Source organism: Rutilus rutilus (genome assembly GCF_951802725.1).
Source record: "Rutilus rutilus genome assembly, chromosome: 17".
Lineage (NCBI taxonomy): Eukaryota > Metazoa > Chordata > Actinopteri > Cypriniformes > Leuciscidae > Rutilus > Rutilus rutilus.
Genome location: NC_140230.1, coordinates 23,629,496 through 23,645,322, shown reverse-complemented (window position 1 = coordinate 23,645,322; position 15,827 = coordinate 23,629,496). Strand labels below are relative to the sequence as shown.

The window sequence follows — 15,827 nt, the reverse complement described above, 5'->3', positions numbered from 1 at the left end:
TATTTTAAATTCTGCACTGTTTTCACTCAAATTGCTATGCTGATAATATAATTTGTAGTGAAAATTGTTCCATTGAGTTATATATGTTGCATATGAACATTATGGTCTCACTAGTGGTCTCAGACTTTTGTAACAGACTCTAAAACATTGTCTCTCTCTCTCTCTCTCTCTCTCTTTCTCTTTGCAGCCTCTAAAGGAAAACTACCTATTAAATGGATGGCGCCAGAGTCAATAAACTTCAGACGTTTTACCTCAGCCAGCGACGTGTGGATGTTTGGTAAGTGTGTGTGCTTTACTGCTTTCAATTCCTCTAGTCAAAATCAGAAACTCAAAATCATGTGCATGTTCAGACATTGAAACGGCCCACAAAAACAGTTTCCATTAGCATTATGCGTTCAATGCATTTGGGACATCTAAATTGTTTAGAAAATGTATGTGTGTGTGTATAAAGAGCTTGAATTTTTCTATCCTGTGTGTGTAGCGAAAGTTTAATTAATAGTGTAGATTGGGGAGTGATGCCACTAGGGCTGTCAATCTTCCTCTATAATACTATTCGAATTCCATTCCTTATTTTATTTAATATTCGAATAATATTCGAATATTAAATGCTCAAATTCATCCTATTATTAATATTTACGACATTACACAGTCTTATGGATCGCCAATGCGTGATGTTGATCGGTCTCATATCTTCACAGATAAACCGTCAGTTTGTCTGTTATTGCCTTTTGGCGGACAGCTGGTAGCAGTTGAGCCCCGTGATGAGGAGAGAGAGAGAGGCAGAACACAAGTAATTCTTGCCTGTTTTAGCGGCGGTTCCTCCGACAGATCGCCTAGCTTGTCAGGTTGTAAGTTGTCATAAAAAAAATAACGTATATTTTCCTCTCCGTTTTGGCCTTCCGTCCACAATGAGACGGCGTTTTTATTAATGAAAAAGCACTCCAAAGTGGATATATTTGAAGACGCCGTTTTCACGTTGTAATGTGGACTGAGAATCAAATTGTTGATCTCCGTTACCGTGGAGACATTCCTCTCCGCGACTTTTGACAGTTGTTATGATGATACAGCGTGGATAACGTGCACAATTGTGTTACGATTCAAAAACTTTATTGTTTATCAGACGAAACAAAAGCATTTAATTTTCACATGTGTGTGCCAAGGCGGCGAGAAAGGCAAGATTGCATTTAAAAATATATATATACTTAAAAAAGCAATATTCGAATAGGAACTTCAGCATTCGAATAGTATTGATTTTTTTAATATTCGAATTATATTCGAATTTCGGAATTCGTTCCAACAGCCCTAGATGCCACTTGTTTTATTGCAGTCTTTAATTAGTGCTAAAGTTGGGTTTCATGTAAAGTGGAATAATGCGATTGTCTTCATGTGTATCTAGATTCACTTTATGTTTGTGTTTTAGGGGTGTGTATGTGGGAGATACTGATGTACGGAGTGAAGCCGTTTCAAGGCGTGAAGAATAACGACGTGATTGGTCGGATTGAGAACGGCGAGCGTCTGGCTATGCCTCCTAACTGCCCGCCGACCCTCTACAGCCTGATGACCAAGTGCTGGGCGTACGATCCCAGCAAACGACCACGATTCACTGAGCTCAAAGGCCAACTAAGGTCAGTCCACATAACTTTGAGTTTTGCATAAATTCTGCTCTGTTCCCTTTTAGCTGCATTTGAATATTAAAGGTCATGGTCAACAATTAAGCTTCCTTCTTAGGCTATGTTCAGACTGCAGGCAAATCAGATTTTTTTTCTCAAATCAGATGTTTTGAGGTATTACTATTACTATTAATTGCAAGTGATTAAGTAAGGCTTGTGCGTCCTGATATAATCAAGCTATCTGCATGGGTCGCTTTTGTAATGACGTAGGCGTACAGACGCATGTGACGAGGCTTTCAAATTGCAGGAAAAATGAAGGTGCATTATCTCTCTTTCAAAATAAGCACCCTGTCGAGTCCCGGGTCGCACAGGAAAAAACCCACAATGGAGGAGACTGGTATACATGTTTGAATGTATACTTTCTGCATTTCTGTCACTGGTTTTGACGTTGGCGTTGTGTGTCGCCTTAAGAATGATACAAAAGAATTTGAAATCCAAATTTGAACAGCCAGAGTGTTCAGACTGAGACACATCTGTAAAAATCCGAATGGAATTGCATTTCAAATCGCCTTCAAATTTGATTTGAATCCGATTTGAAAACTTTTTTTAAAGACTGTCAAAAAACCCATCTGGATAGTAACTGGATATGCAAAAAATCTGATTTTTGCTGGCATAGCCTTGCATAACCACAGTCTCATAACCACAGTAAATGAGTCTGCCTGATAGCAGTAGATGGCGCTGTAATGCTCTAGTATAAACAACTGTGTGACTGGCGTGATTGTTTAAAGATTGCTGGACGCAGCAGGTAGAGATTCAGCATAACATTCATCCATGCTTGATTGAGTTGAATGAAAAGGCCTGAGGTTAGACCTGTAATGCATTTTATATCAGAGCTGTGGTTTGCTTCAACACATTTAGCTGTGGTGCTCATGCAGGCTATTCATGTCCAAGTGACATTTACTAGTGTGGTTTAGAGCTGTATGACTCCAGTGCTCAGCTTGCTCTATATTATAAAGATAATACTACATTTACAGTGGTTGCTAATGTTTCATATAATTGTTCATGTCCATATGTGCACCATATTTTTATGTTTTCTGATATGATTCAAGAGCTTTTTTGTGAAGTCAACACTAGTTGTCTTGTAGTTGGATGTTTTATCAAATTAAAACAAAAACATCTTCCCATGCACATGTGGAGTACTATTCAAAGGTTTGGGTTTTGTAAAACAATTTTTGAAAGAAATTAATACTTTTATTCAACAAGTAAAGACATTTATTCTGTTTCAAATAAATGCTGTTGAACTTTCTATTTACCAAAATGGTCCTGAAAAAAGAATCACACTTTCACAGAAATATACAACTGTTTTAACAGTGATAATAATAAGAAATGTTCCTTGAGAAGCAAATCAGCATATTCGAATAATTTCTAAAGGATCATGTGACACTGAAAAATGGAGTAATGATGCTGTTAATTCTGCTTTGCAATCACAGGAATAAATTATATTTTAAATTGTATCGGAAAAAAAAAAACTGTTATTTTGCATTGTAATAATATTTCACAATATTACTGTTTTTACAGTATTTTTAATCAAATAAATGCAGCCTTGATGAACAAAAGAGACCTCTTTCAAAAACATTAATATGTCTTGCTATGTAAGTGTAAACATTGAGAATTGCATTCTTAGAGGAAGTTTAATCTAGTTATAAGCCTTGACTCAACCTCTTCAAGTCTATGACACTTCCTGTCTGGACCTGATTTCATAGTTACAATAGCAACTATGAAATAAATCATCCTCTCTTTCTTTCTTTCTTTCTTTCTTTCTCACACATCCTTGAGTGTTTATCTCTCCCTGACTCTTTCAGGCATGTACACGCACTCCCTGAATCTTTCATGATACAATAGTATTGAGTTCCCAAATGTCTGTTCTTGTCCACACATGCAGTCAATTCCTGTAAACGCTAATAGAGAGGGGAAATACGACCTGTACTCTGACAGGCCATCAAACACTTGATTCCTAAATAATCTGAGGAATCTTGTCTGCCTTAAGCAAAAACATCCAAGTTTTCTATTTGATATAAAACAGATTTGACAGCTTGAGATATTTCCAAAATCTCAAGTTATACACACATGCCCCAGATATCCAAATTGATACAGATATGTCATGTTGCATCTTGAGTTTACAAATGCATTCCTTGTTAGGTATCTTGGATGGAGTGAAATTTTGAAAATGCGTATTGGAAAAAACAGTTCCCTCTCTGTACCATCATTAATTTAAATTGTAGCACGTCTGTTTCTAAGAGACTCTGTAAATATTTGCACTGTTAATGCCATTTATTAACCAAATTGCAGCCATAACTGGTGCTGAAGTTATCAGAGCAGGTTTAGTCAATATGTTGTGTTTGATAAGGAAATTAGCCACTGTATACTTGAGATCTATTGGTGGGTTTATGGTCTTTAGAGTGTAATCTCAAGGTCAGCGTTGATGGGGTTTGTTTTAAAAGAGCGTCACGTTTATGATTGCTAAACAGCAGTTTTAATAGAGCACAAATAAAGTTTGTGTACCTTGCCCAAAATTATCTCTTAATGTTATTTCATCAGTGCATACTGAGATGAAGTGACGATGATGAAATGTAATAGTCACATGGGTTTGACACACAGGATGCTCAAACAATTGGCTGTTCCTCAGAAGTCTTTGTCAGCGATTGCAGAAAGAAAGTCTAGTCTAAACAAACTGAGGAATGATTCATTATGTTTGTCTTCGCACTCAGTAGTTTGATTCTAAACACTGTAGAAGTACTGTAGTTTGCGCGTATGTTGAGATGTTTGGTACTTGATTCTGGACAGTTTAACATGAACTGAATTAGCCAGGTGTGAATGTTGTCACTTTCTTTTAAAAGAGTGGCCCTCTGAGGAACGTAACAGCCCAGGAAAGTTCAGCATTAGACTTGAGAAATGAGGGTTTGGTGTAGCAGACAGTCTGTTATTCACAGGATGGTGGATTGATATGGTTTGGGTGAGTCTGGGACTTGATGGTCATTCCATAGATTCTGTATGTGGCCTTTGAGAGACAGCAGATATGTTCTCCCTTTTTTCCTTAAGGATGTGACAATACGATATGACAAATTTTGTTTTGTTCATTTTTTTTTGTTGAATGTTTGTTTTTTATGTTTTTTGACAGACTTTATTATTATTATTTGTCTTTTACCTATTTTGTTGAGAAACATTTTTAATCCATAAGAGCTGTTAAGCCCTACATAAAATTAGATGTAACCTTTTTTAATCATGATCATAAATGAACAATTTTTTTTTACATTTTTAGTTAGGGAATGTTTTTAATCAAGAGGTTTTTTTTCATAGGTTTTGGTTTTCTTTTTTTTTTTTTTGTAAGAATTAATTTGTTTATTAAGAATTAAGATTTATGAGGCCAGATTTTGCTTTTAATGTTTTTTTATTAAGTTGCTTTTAAAGTTTTTATTTTTTATTTTAGGACATGTTTGATTTAAACATTTTTAAAGGTTTTGTTAAGAAACTTTATTTTTTTTGTGCTATTTCTTTTTTCTTTTTTTTTTTAACGATTGTTCTGAAACCTTTTTAATCCTCAATAGCTATCAAGCCCAAACTTATCATGGCACATTTGAATCTGTTTTTATTAGATTCAGCTACAGGTTTTGTCTTTGAGAGCCTGAGTTAACTGCAACAGTTATGGCTGTGTATGATGGTCTGGGTGTGGGGAAGCTCAGCAGGTCTGGATTGATCACAACAGGTGTCCCTTCTGTTTATCCTGCATCTCTCTCTCTCTCTCTCTCTCTCTCTCTCTCTCTCTCTCTCTCTCTCTCTCTCTCTCTCTCTCTCTCTCTCTCTCTCTCTCTCTCTCTCTCTCTCTCTCTCTCTCTCTCTCTCTCTCTCTCTCCCCCTCTCTCCATCCACTCATGGCCTCTCTGAGATAATAGAGTTTCCAGAAATAGACCCTCTCTCAGTCCGCTTGCATTCTCTGCCTACTAAGACTTACATGCTCTATTCTTTCGCACCTCTTCCGTTTCTGTAGCCACCTCTGAGTGCAAGACTTCTCTTTTCGACAGGTACGAGTTTCACACATCGATACTATAAAGACTGTGTGGTGAGTTTTAAGGTCATTTATAACATTTCCATTCTTGTAAGGTTTTTATTTGATCACTAAAGCCATTTCTGTGTATGTACTGGAGGGTGAGCAGACCCCACCCTGAAACTGCACTACCGTTTGTGGTTTGGTGTCGGTAAGATTTTCAAAGAAGCCTCTTATGCTAACCAAAGGCTGCATTCATTAAATTAAAAACATAGTCAAAACAGTAATATTGTCTATCTACTATTACATAGCACTATTTCGATTTAAAATAAACTATTTTCTGTTTGAATATTTTGTTTTAAATAATTTATTCCTGTGATGGCAAAGCCGATTTTTTTTTTTTTTTTTTAGCAGCCATTACTCAGTGTCACATGATCTTTCAGAAATCATTCTAATTTGAACTTTGGTGCTGAAGAAACATTTCCTCTTGTCAGTTGAAAACAGCTGCTTAACATTTTTTGTGGATACTGGGTAAATGTTTTTACTGTCACTTTTTAAAAACAAAAATCTATTTAATGTATCCTTGCTGTTTAAAATTATTAATGTCTTTAACAGATAAAACCGTGCTGCCCCCAAACCTTTGAACATTAGTACATATGCATTAAGGCAGTATATAATGCATAAAGAGTGCTTATGTCTTTGTATTAGTGTCTCTTTTTATTCACATAGCAGTCTAGAATGAGAAACGTTGAAGGATTATGTGTTAACGTCATGAAATGACTGACTTTACTTGGAGCTTGTCGTGACGTATTTGATTGTGAAATAGTCTTTCAGGTCTGAAAGGTTTTTATTTTCCCAGGTATTCGACCGTGTGTGGGTTGGGATTTTACACTGACTCGTCTGTGATAGAGTGACTCCACCTTTCAATCAATTGCATAAGATTGGAAATGTCTCTTATTTATAGGAATGAAAGTCTGAGGGGAAATTACCTTGTATTCACATTTGTACTAAGGAGCTTTACTACTCTTCTGCTCTACAAGAGTGGTCGCAAACTCGAGGATCCATATTTAGGTCTCATCGTTTTAGAAGATGTTGATGTTTGATCGTGTTTTCCACCGGTATTTGTGCAGTACAATCCTCTCGGATGAGAAGGCTCAGCAGGAGGAGCGCAGCCGTATGGAGATGAGGAGACAAGTCCCCGTATCCTGGGACTCTGGAGGCTCGGACGAGGCGCCACCCAAAGTAAGTAACTGCACTGGGCTATATCTTATGTTAAACAAGCTGATTTACAATGTCCTAATTAATGTGTAACTGGCTAAGAATGCAAAAAGAAAATTCATTGGATTGTTCATGTGTTTTTTACATTTGTGGCAGCCTGAGTTCATCTGGAACAGCAGATTTATTACTAAGGTTAACAGCGTGTCACCATTTGTCACCCTAGCACATGGTGGCTTGTTAGGAGTTGTAGTATATGTGTGTTTGTTTTAACGTAAACCAGGTCGGTTTTTTGTTTTTGTTTTTTAATTAGTGTGAAAGAAAGGACTAGAGCCATTTTTTCCCCATGAAAACTTTGACTGTTTCACATACAATATTTGTGGACATTTTATTTAGCAGCAAACAAGTGTTAAACAAGAGTGTCAATGTATCTTTAAACATTTTTATAGGACAATATGCATTTTTTTTCAACCTATCAAAGAAAAAAGACTATAAATATATTTCCTGCAGTGATTGATTCATTATTGTGTGTGTGTGTGTGTGTGTGTGTGTGTATAGTTAGCCAGCAATTTTCCAGACCTTCCCTTTGTCTGTAATCTCAGCTCTCCAATGCCAGGTCACGTCTTCTGTCATGAAACATCACTTTATCTTGGATACACAGTACCTTTCTAGTTTTTCATTTGTTGTGGTTACATACAGTGGGATCTGAACATCTGAGACCACTACACAAAGTATATTATTAGCATAGCAATCTGGTTTATTTTCTTGTTTAATTGGTGTCCGAGAAATAGTGCAGATTTGAAATCTTTAAATATTTTTATTTCAATATTTGAAATAGATTTTGAATCACAGATATTCACTGTGGTCTCAGGCTTTTGGACCCCCCTGTGTAGTACATATGCTTCCCATATGCAAAAATGCTTCTTCACATTTGGTTATCTGTCTTCACTTCTCTCTTCATCTTCATCTCTTCAACAAGCTTAATGTGAAAATAATTATGATTAGACATGTCATGATCTTTCCTTGTCTGCTACTAAAGAGTTTTAATCTTTATTTTATTTTATTAAGTCAATCACCCTTTGGTTGATCAATAAACTATAAAAAATGTAGTCAAATGAAGCCTTTTTATGATGGAAATCAAGACATCCATGAAATCCAGATTGCGTGCCAGATGTGTGCCAGCTTTGAGATCTGTATGGTTTACTCCTCAAAATGAACTCAATTAATTAAAACAAAACAAAATGCATTTAAAATGTATTAAGCAAGGTTTCATTCAAATTGATCAAAAGTGTCAGTGTCAGTAAAGACATTTATAATGTTTCACAACAATTCTATTTAAAATAAATGCTGTTCTTTTGAACGTTCTATCCATCATCCTGAATGTATCATGGTGTCCACAAAAAAATACTAAGCAGCATATATTAAGAACTGTTTTAACACTGATAAAAATAAGTCATGTTTTTTTAGCACCAAATCAGTATATTAGAATGATTTCAGAAGGATCATGTGACACTGAAGACTGGAATAATAATGCTGAAAATCAATTAATTAAAATTGTAATAATATTTCGTAAAATTACTGTTTTTACTGTATTTTTGATCAAATAAATGCAGCCTTGGTGAGCATAAGAGACTTTTTCAAAAACATCAAAAAATCGTACCGACCTCAAACATTTGAACGGTAGTGCGTGTCAGTACAATTGAAGTTTTTATTGTTTTGAATAATATTGTTAGTCCATCTGCTTTTTGACAGGGTTTTAAATCCTTCCCTGTCCGGGGCTGCTCACATTATGGTGATTGATGGGCCAGGCTGATCTTTCCATTCGCTCTGTGTGTGGCTTAAAGCACTTCATACTCTTACTTTCAAACCCCCTCGCTCCCTGTCAGACCTGTCAATCATCCTGTCCAGGTGCCCATGTCTGTTTTTGTGTTGACTGGTCACACCTGCCGCTGTGCTAATGACCAGAATGAATCTGCTTTCACCCATATCATGTCTCACTATATTTCTGCTTTTGTCATCCTTTCTGTTTGTGCCCTGTTTCCTTGTGTTGGTTAGCTCATCTTTCATTGCGTGTGTCTGTGTGTGTGTGTGTATGTGTAGCCCTCCCGCAGACGTCCCCTCCAGCACAGCTTCAGTATGGACTGTCTGTCTGCGTCTGCGTCTGCTGCTTCTCGCCCTCCACAGCAACCCTTCGGTTCCCAGATCTCCCTTTGCTTCCGCCAGCCCGAGTCGTCCGCCTCTCCTTTGGGTCCATGTGACAAACCCATCATTAACCGATCACCACACATGCAGCAAACGCTACAGCAAACCACTCGCACTCAGTGCCATGCTAATACTCAACAGCTTAACGTACATCCCCAGCCGTTCCCGCAGACTCAGACCTCGCTTCTGCTTCAGCCGTTACCGCTGCACTGCTCCCTGCTGTTTCCCCAGGGGTCCAGGAGGAGACCCTGTGTGTCCCCCAGTGCCACTCAGCCTGCTTTCTTCGACCCCTACTATCCCTCCATGCAACAGCTGAGCCTGACCCACGTGCCCTACAGATTCTCACAGGCAGGTGTGCTAGGGCTGTTAGCAGGGTATCCCGGGGTTTTACTGTAGTTTCTTCATTAGCACAGGTGCTTTTGTAGGTGCATGCCATTTTAGCTGCGGATTAGATGTTGTAGTGGTAAAAAGCAGTAAAGGGTTTAGTGCATTAGAGTCAGACATGTTGACTGCAATATATAACTGTATATAATCAGGCTATAATCAAGGGTTTTTGCATAGCCAAGCAAAACTCTTCATTTGATGACCAAGTGAATAAGACAATGTGCAATAGAGTGCAACAGTGCCCCACTTTTTCACCGGCCTTGGTTCTGGTTGTAATTTCCTTTTCCTTTTTTTCCCATATGGATTTAAAAAAGCCATGAACCAAACCAACCAGCTATAAGGTTAGGCGCAACATCTTGCTTTTTCATATATATACGAATATTTAAGTAGTTATTTACTCTACATCGTTTGCTGTGTTTTATGGAAGTGGACTGTACTAAAGAAATCTTTTGGCACAATTTTCTTGTTTAGTAGTTTTTCACCAGGAATTTCATTGTTAAACACAATTATTTAAAAAGTAAGTTGAAATAATGTGAGCTGGTGGTTTTAACAAAAGCATATTGCATTAATTAACAACCTCATATCTCACAGTATGTCTGTGTTTAAAGTTTTATAGGTTACTGACTGGTAAAAATCAATGAATGTGATTTTAACTTCCAGAACCTGACTGTTGCACTCTACTGGATGTAAAAGGATTAAATGCACATTGTGTGTCAGCTTTCAGAGGAAGTTTATGAAGCAGATTCTGGTTAACGTGTATCTGTATACAGTACATGTTGGACAAAGCTGAGTTACAATCGAGATTTAAAGCGCACATACAATAAGCACTTTTAGTGGTTCGACTGCTCTTTACTGTGACCCTCAGTGAGTGTAGTGACTTTTAGGCTTCAACATAGCTGTTATTATAGAACCGCTATTTGATCAAAGATGTTGTAGACTAAAAACAAGTAAAAATGTATCACAATTCCCGATAAAATTGTGGAAAACTGCATGTTGCCTCTTCAATGCATGTAAACTAAATTGTGTGCCAGACCAGATGTTTAACAATTGTATTAAATGAAGGATTAACTTGCCATAGATGTGTGTGCTTGTGTGAATCTCAAATTTTATTTTCATAAATGCAGACAAAACAGTTGTAATAAGGCTCTCAACCCCATCCGCATCCCCAAAACATAATTCTTAACACAAAATAATAATAATAATAATAATAATAATGTTCTTAAAGCAAATTCATGATAAACATTCTTTTTTTTTGCTTTGTTTTAAAGACAATTAATCCCATCTCTCTCGTAGCAGTGTTCATGTGGGTTTCCCCCCCATTTTTAACCCTTTTCTGTCCGTTTAGTGTGCAACTGTGTTGTCACCCCTTTTTCTCCTTTTGTTTCCTCCTTTGCTCATCTGGAGCTGTGGTCAGTCGACTCTCTCTATGAACGGGTTTATAAGGTAGATCAGTCCGTCTCCTGTTTTCCCACCCGCAGCTGAACTCAGAGTATCCTACTCAGTCAATTGGATGAGGACCGCCTCCTGTCAAACAGCATTCATTCTTCAATCCCTTCCTTCTAATATTTTATACCCGCCCAGTCCTTCTCCCACGTATTGAATAACACATGCATTGTGTTAACGTTTAACTAACTGCTTGCATTTTATGTTTGACTGTTTTAATTTTTTCCCTTCAACAGCCTGAAATCTTCATCCACACAAAATGCACAAGAATTGTGTGTGCGTCTGGTGAACTGATTTTAACAGCATCTCCTAACCTTAAACTGACTGGTCAATATGTGCTAGTAAATTGACATAGTTGTGTGTGTTTGTGTTTACAGCCCAGTCGACCTGGTTATCCAAGTCCCCGTTCCAGTGAAGGGTTTTACCCTAGTCCTCAGCACATTGGCCAGCACAATCATTACCAGGTACAAAACCAAGGGGTGAATTCACTAAGAATGATTTGAGTTGGTTCAGACCACTAGATTGTGGAGGATGCATTAGACAGCTAGTCTAGATGAAATACTGCGTTGTGCTACTGTTTGAGAATTAACCCCGGAATGTTTACGATGAATAAAAATTTGCTTTATATATTCATTTGGCATGATGTAGATGGCAGGGCACTCTGGGCCACACGGCTTGCTTCCCGTACCTGGCGTGATGTACCCTCCCCAGGCCGCAGGGACTGGACTTGATCACCACGACAGCTGGAACCATCGCAGAACTACTCAGGATCACATGTGGAACCCCAGCATGGAGGTTAGAAGAGAACGAGAGAAAGCTGCATGTCTTCTCAGTACTGAAATCTAAGCTCCGTTTCGAAACCGAATGAGCTGCCAACATAAACACCATTTTAGGCATCATTGAGACGCTCCCAATGTGAAGACAGTTTTAAACATTTAGAACAAATGTTTAAGGCCTTTTAAGGTAACTTATTTTGGCCAAATTCGAAGGTTGCACTGAGTGTCCTTCATAAATTAGGAAAATTGCATTGAGACTCAGAAATAATTGTTCGTCCAAAATGGTGCTTAGAAAAAAGGTAAATGTTATTCATACTGTAAAGTACTGAAAGTTTATTGCATAATAAATAAAAACCTTTTAGGTCATGCAGACCAAGCAAAGTGCATCAGAGGTGCAAGCATAAGCAGTAAGGTCCATTGATGGTCACATAGGGATGTACAGTATAAGGCACAGCTCACACAGAAGGCACTTCCAAACCAACGAATCTCGAAATGTTATGTGAAACTCATAATCGCACAGATTCCTATTGGATTTTGTTTTGCAAAACATCACCAAGCAGTGGTAAATGTGCTAATGCAGCTACTTTAACAAGACTGAGTGCCAGTTTGATTTTAGCTGTCATATATTTAGTATCATTTTATCATCTTTATTAGCATTTGTTCATGAATTGTGTGCTTTTCAGGATGGTGTGGCTCTGCGCTGTGGTCTGTCTCAGCTGATGGAGGAGCAGTTGTTACTGCAGCAGCAGCAGATGGAGGACGATCAGCGCTGGTTAGAGCAGGAGGAGAGACTACTGGTACTGATCCCACTCACCTTCACCTCCTCACATGTATCTGCTCATCTTTATTCCCTTTTCCCTCTCCGCTCTCCCCCTGCTTAGCTGTGTTACATGGTTGTTAGTTTTCACTTCTTCCTAAAAGCATTTTAGTAGTGAATCATCATGATGTTTATTTATAGCTGCAGCAATGGTATGATATTCCAAACAGTCATTTTCATGTTTGTTTGAGAATAAGTGTGTCCGCCAATTGCGGTTTCCTGTGCTATTTATTTGTAAACGGTTGTGAGCGGTCCTCACAATTTCACAACCTCAGCTCTGCTATACGTTTTTTTCCAAATAATTTGCATTCTTGAAGAATTACAGAAAGAATATGAATAAGGAATGAATGCGAAGGTATTGCACTCTGTGGAGTGTGTTATTGTTGCAGTAAAATGTGTGTGTATGTATGTTTTTATCCGCACAAGTTTGTCTGTGAATATTTGTGTGCGTTTGTGGTATGGCAAGTTTTGGCTTTCAGTCTCCGTCATTTGTATCTTCACTGTGTCATTATGTTCAGTCTGTCTCACAGAAAAAACTCTCATAGCTTCCTGTACCAACTAAAAAGGGCATTCAGAGCTCCACCACAGCAAACAACATTCATTCTTCTGCTCAAACTATTACTTTTCCTCACAAACAACTTCTGTTGAAATGAAATGTCAGCTCTTTAAAGGAGTAGTTCGTTCATCCTCACGTTTTTCTAAACACATAAACTGTGTTTTGCCAATGGAACGCAAAAGGAGATATTTTGAAGAATCATGCTGCTCTTTTCCATATGGAAAACATAGTCTGTTTGATTCGTTCATTTTATTCAAAATCTTTTGAAGTCAAGCGATAGAATTGTGTGATGAACAGACCAACATTTTATATTTATCACCAATAATCTTCCACTCCGGTGACTGAATCATTGAGTCAGTAAGGTTGAGAGTCAAGAACTGAATCATTCGAGTTTGTGAACAAAGCACTCAAAATGAATCAGTCTATTGAAAAGAACTGGATCAAAAGAATGATTTGTTCATGAATCTGACTGAAGCAGTGTTTCTCAAATAACCAGGTCAGTGAATTGGAAGATTATTAGTCAATAAATATAATTATATATATAGTGCATGAGTTGTGTGGCACCTATTATTATGATGCTGTTTATTTTATTTCTTTATTTATTGGAGCTTGGCAGCCACTGTGCGAAAAAGAGCCGTCTCAATTTGTCTTTTGTGTTCCACCATTAGCAAATAATGACAATTTTACACATAAATAAGATCCAAATAAAATCTAAATGACCTAAAAGCCAAAAAGAAAAAATCATTAAAAAGGTTACACTCTTACAGTTTTTGACTCTTACAGCCAATGTGTGACCTTTTTTCAAAAAGCTTAGGATGGTTAAAAACTATTTGCATGCCCATTAAAGTTTTTTTTGATGCTGCGAGTGGAAGAATGAGTTTTTGATCCCGGCCGTTTGATACAGGTGCCGGTTTCAGGAATTCCTCAGTAATGAAGGGTTTTGTTGGCACTGAGGCATGAGACGGGTAAACTCAACCTGACCTGTATCTGCTGAAAGTTAAATTACTGATCACAGGAAGTTTTCATCTCTTCGCAGATGTTATACGTGAATGTGCATGAGGAATAATGGGGAGGGGAAGAGAGAAAACACCGAGCTAGGGAATGAGAGAGAGGAGGAGTAGTAGAGCAGAAAAGGGCTTGGCTCCGTTGAGTTGAGGCTCGTCGACTGTGAGTGAGTCAGTGTGTGCGTTTAATATGTCTCACATTCAGGAGACGAGTCACTCCACACACACACTCTGACTTATCCCACACACACACGCTTGCTTAATGGAGATCCACTCTGTGCTCCGCTCCATGCTTAAGAAACGCCAGAGAGAAACAGGAACAGGAACAGAAAGGAAGATGCAGGTCTTTAAATCCTGCTTCGGAAAACTGGTACGGTAAACTTGGAATAATTGGAAGGGGAGGGTGCCGTTTCAGTAAAGCTTGAAGTGTGCAGATTTTACGCTGTTTTTATTTCATCTTTAAGGGATCTTGAACTGTCATGGACTTGATTGGTTTATATTCATTTGATTTATGGATGCTTTATCGTTGTCATTTTAAGGAGTAGGAACAGACATACGGTTTGTGAGCGATACATATGATGTGATTTATACGCAATGAAATGATTGAACATGTGAGACATTTTTGTAGCATCATGTTTTGCCCACAATGAAATTTCACACTTATAACTGTATTTTAAACATCAAATGTGTTCTTAGTGGCTGTTACTGTGCAAATTACTTCTCGCTGGAATCTTGTGTCGCTCTAGGTCAGGACTTGGTGTGAAGTAGCACAATACATGTGACAGACATGAATTTAACGAGGTGTCAAGTTTGACCTTCTTTCTCCTGTCTGTGTGTGTGTGTGGCAGAAGCCTGATGGGAGAAGTTCCAGAGGAAGCATTGACCGTGATGATGGAAGCCTTCAGGGACCAGTGAGTTTCTTCATTTTCTTTCTTTTTGTTGAAATACACTACCGTTCGAATGTTTGAGGTCAGTAAGTACATTTTTTTCAAATAAATATGACTACTTTTATTCAGCAAGGATGCATTGAATTTAACAAGAATGCATTGATGGTTTACTATTGAACTTTTTATTCATCAAATCAGCATATTAGAAATATTTCTTTAGAGTCATGCGACTGAAGACTTGACTAATGAAAATTCAGCTTTTCCATCACAAGAATAAATTACATTTTAAATTGTATTCAAATAGAAAACAGTTGTAATATTCTAATACTTTGTAAATAATAATATTTCACACTGATTTTACTGTATTTTTAATCAAATAAATGCAGCCTTGGTGAGCATAATAGATTTAAGAGACTGAACCCAAACTTTTGAATGGTAGTGTAAATCTTTATAAACATAATGAAATGTAATGTTATGCAAAGTCATTTAAGGTTAAAGGGATGGTTCATTAAACCCATTAACCCTTTTTTTTTTACATACATGTGTAAAACAAAAAATGTAAAATATGTGTACTCTTTCCATGCAACAGCAGTTTATAGTAGCCATATCTCTCAAGCAGGAGTTAATGCGAGAGTTAACCATCTGATCAGATCATGTTAAATATAGTGGTGTTCCCACTCATGGACATCTGCCGTAAATTATTTTGTATATGGGCGTCAACTCGCTCGCTGTGGGGGAATTCTGTACATGCACAGGAATTTCACTTAAATTGTTTTCAGTGGGAGACTGAAAGATTGTATGTGAAGATTATGTTGTATGATATACAACTATGGGCAGTGCTGGGTTAGATTACTTACAAACTGTAGTCCGTTACTGGTTCCAGATTGCATG

At 37.6% G+C, this 15,827-nt stretch overlaps 1 protein-coding gene across 12 annotated transcripts in view; it reads left to right on the top strand.

Moving 5' to 3' along the window:
• Positions 1–15,827, top strand: part of ptk2ab (protein tyrosine kinase 2ab) — a 62,889-nt gene that overhangs the window by 41,643 nt on the left and 5,419 nt on the right. For 10 of the 12 annotated variants that reach the window (XM_084385132.1, XM_084385142.1, XM_084385141.1 and 7 more), the window contains 7 exons: positions 188–277; positions 1,421–1,625; positions 6,783–6,894; positions 11,274–11,360; positions 11,545–11,691; positions 12,356–12,469; positions 14,898–14,960. In XM_084385132.1, the coding sequence (XP_084241258.1) occupies positions 188–277; positions 1,421–1,625; positions 6,783–6,894; positions 11,274–11,360; positions 11,545–11,691; positions 12,356–12,469; positions 14,898–14,960 (818 nt within the window). Of the gene's footprint in view, positions 1–187; positions 278–1,420; positions 1,626–5,585; positions 5,690–6,782; positions 6,895–9,300; positions 9,418–11,273; positions 11,361–11,544; positions 11,692–12,355; positions 12,470–14,897; positions 14,961–15,827 lie in introns of those variants that run through there. The other 2 variants (XM_084385134.1, XM_084385133.1) reach the window with 2 other exon arrangements.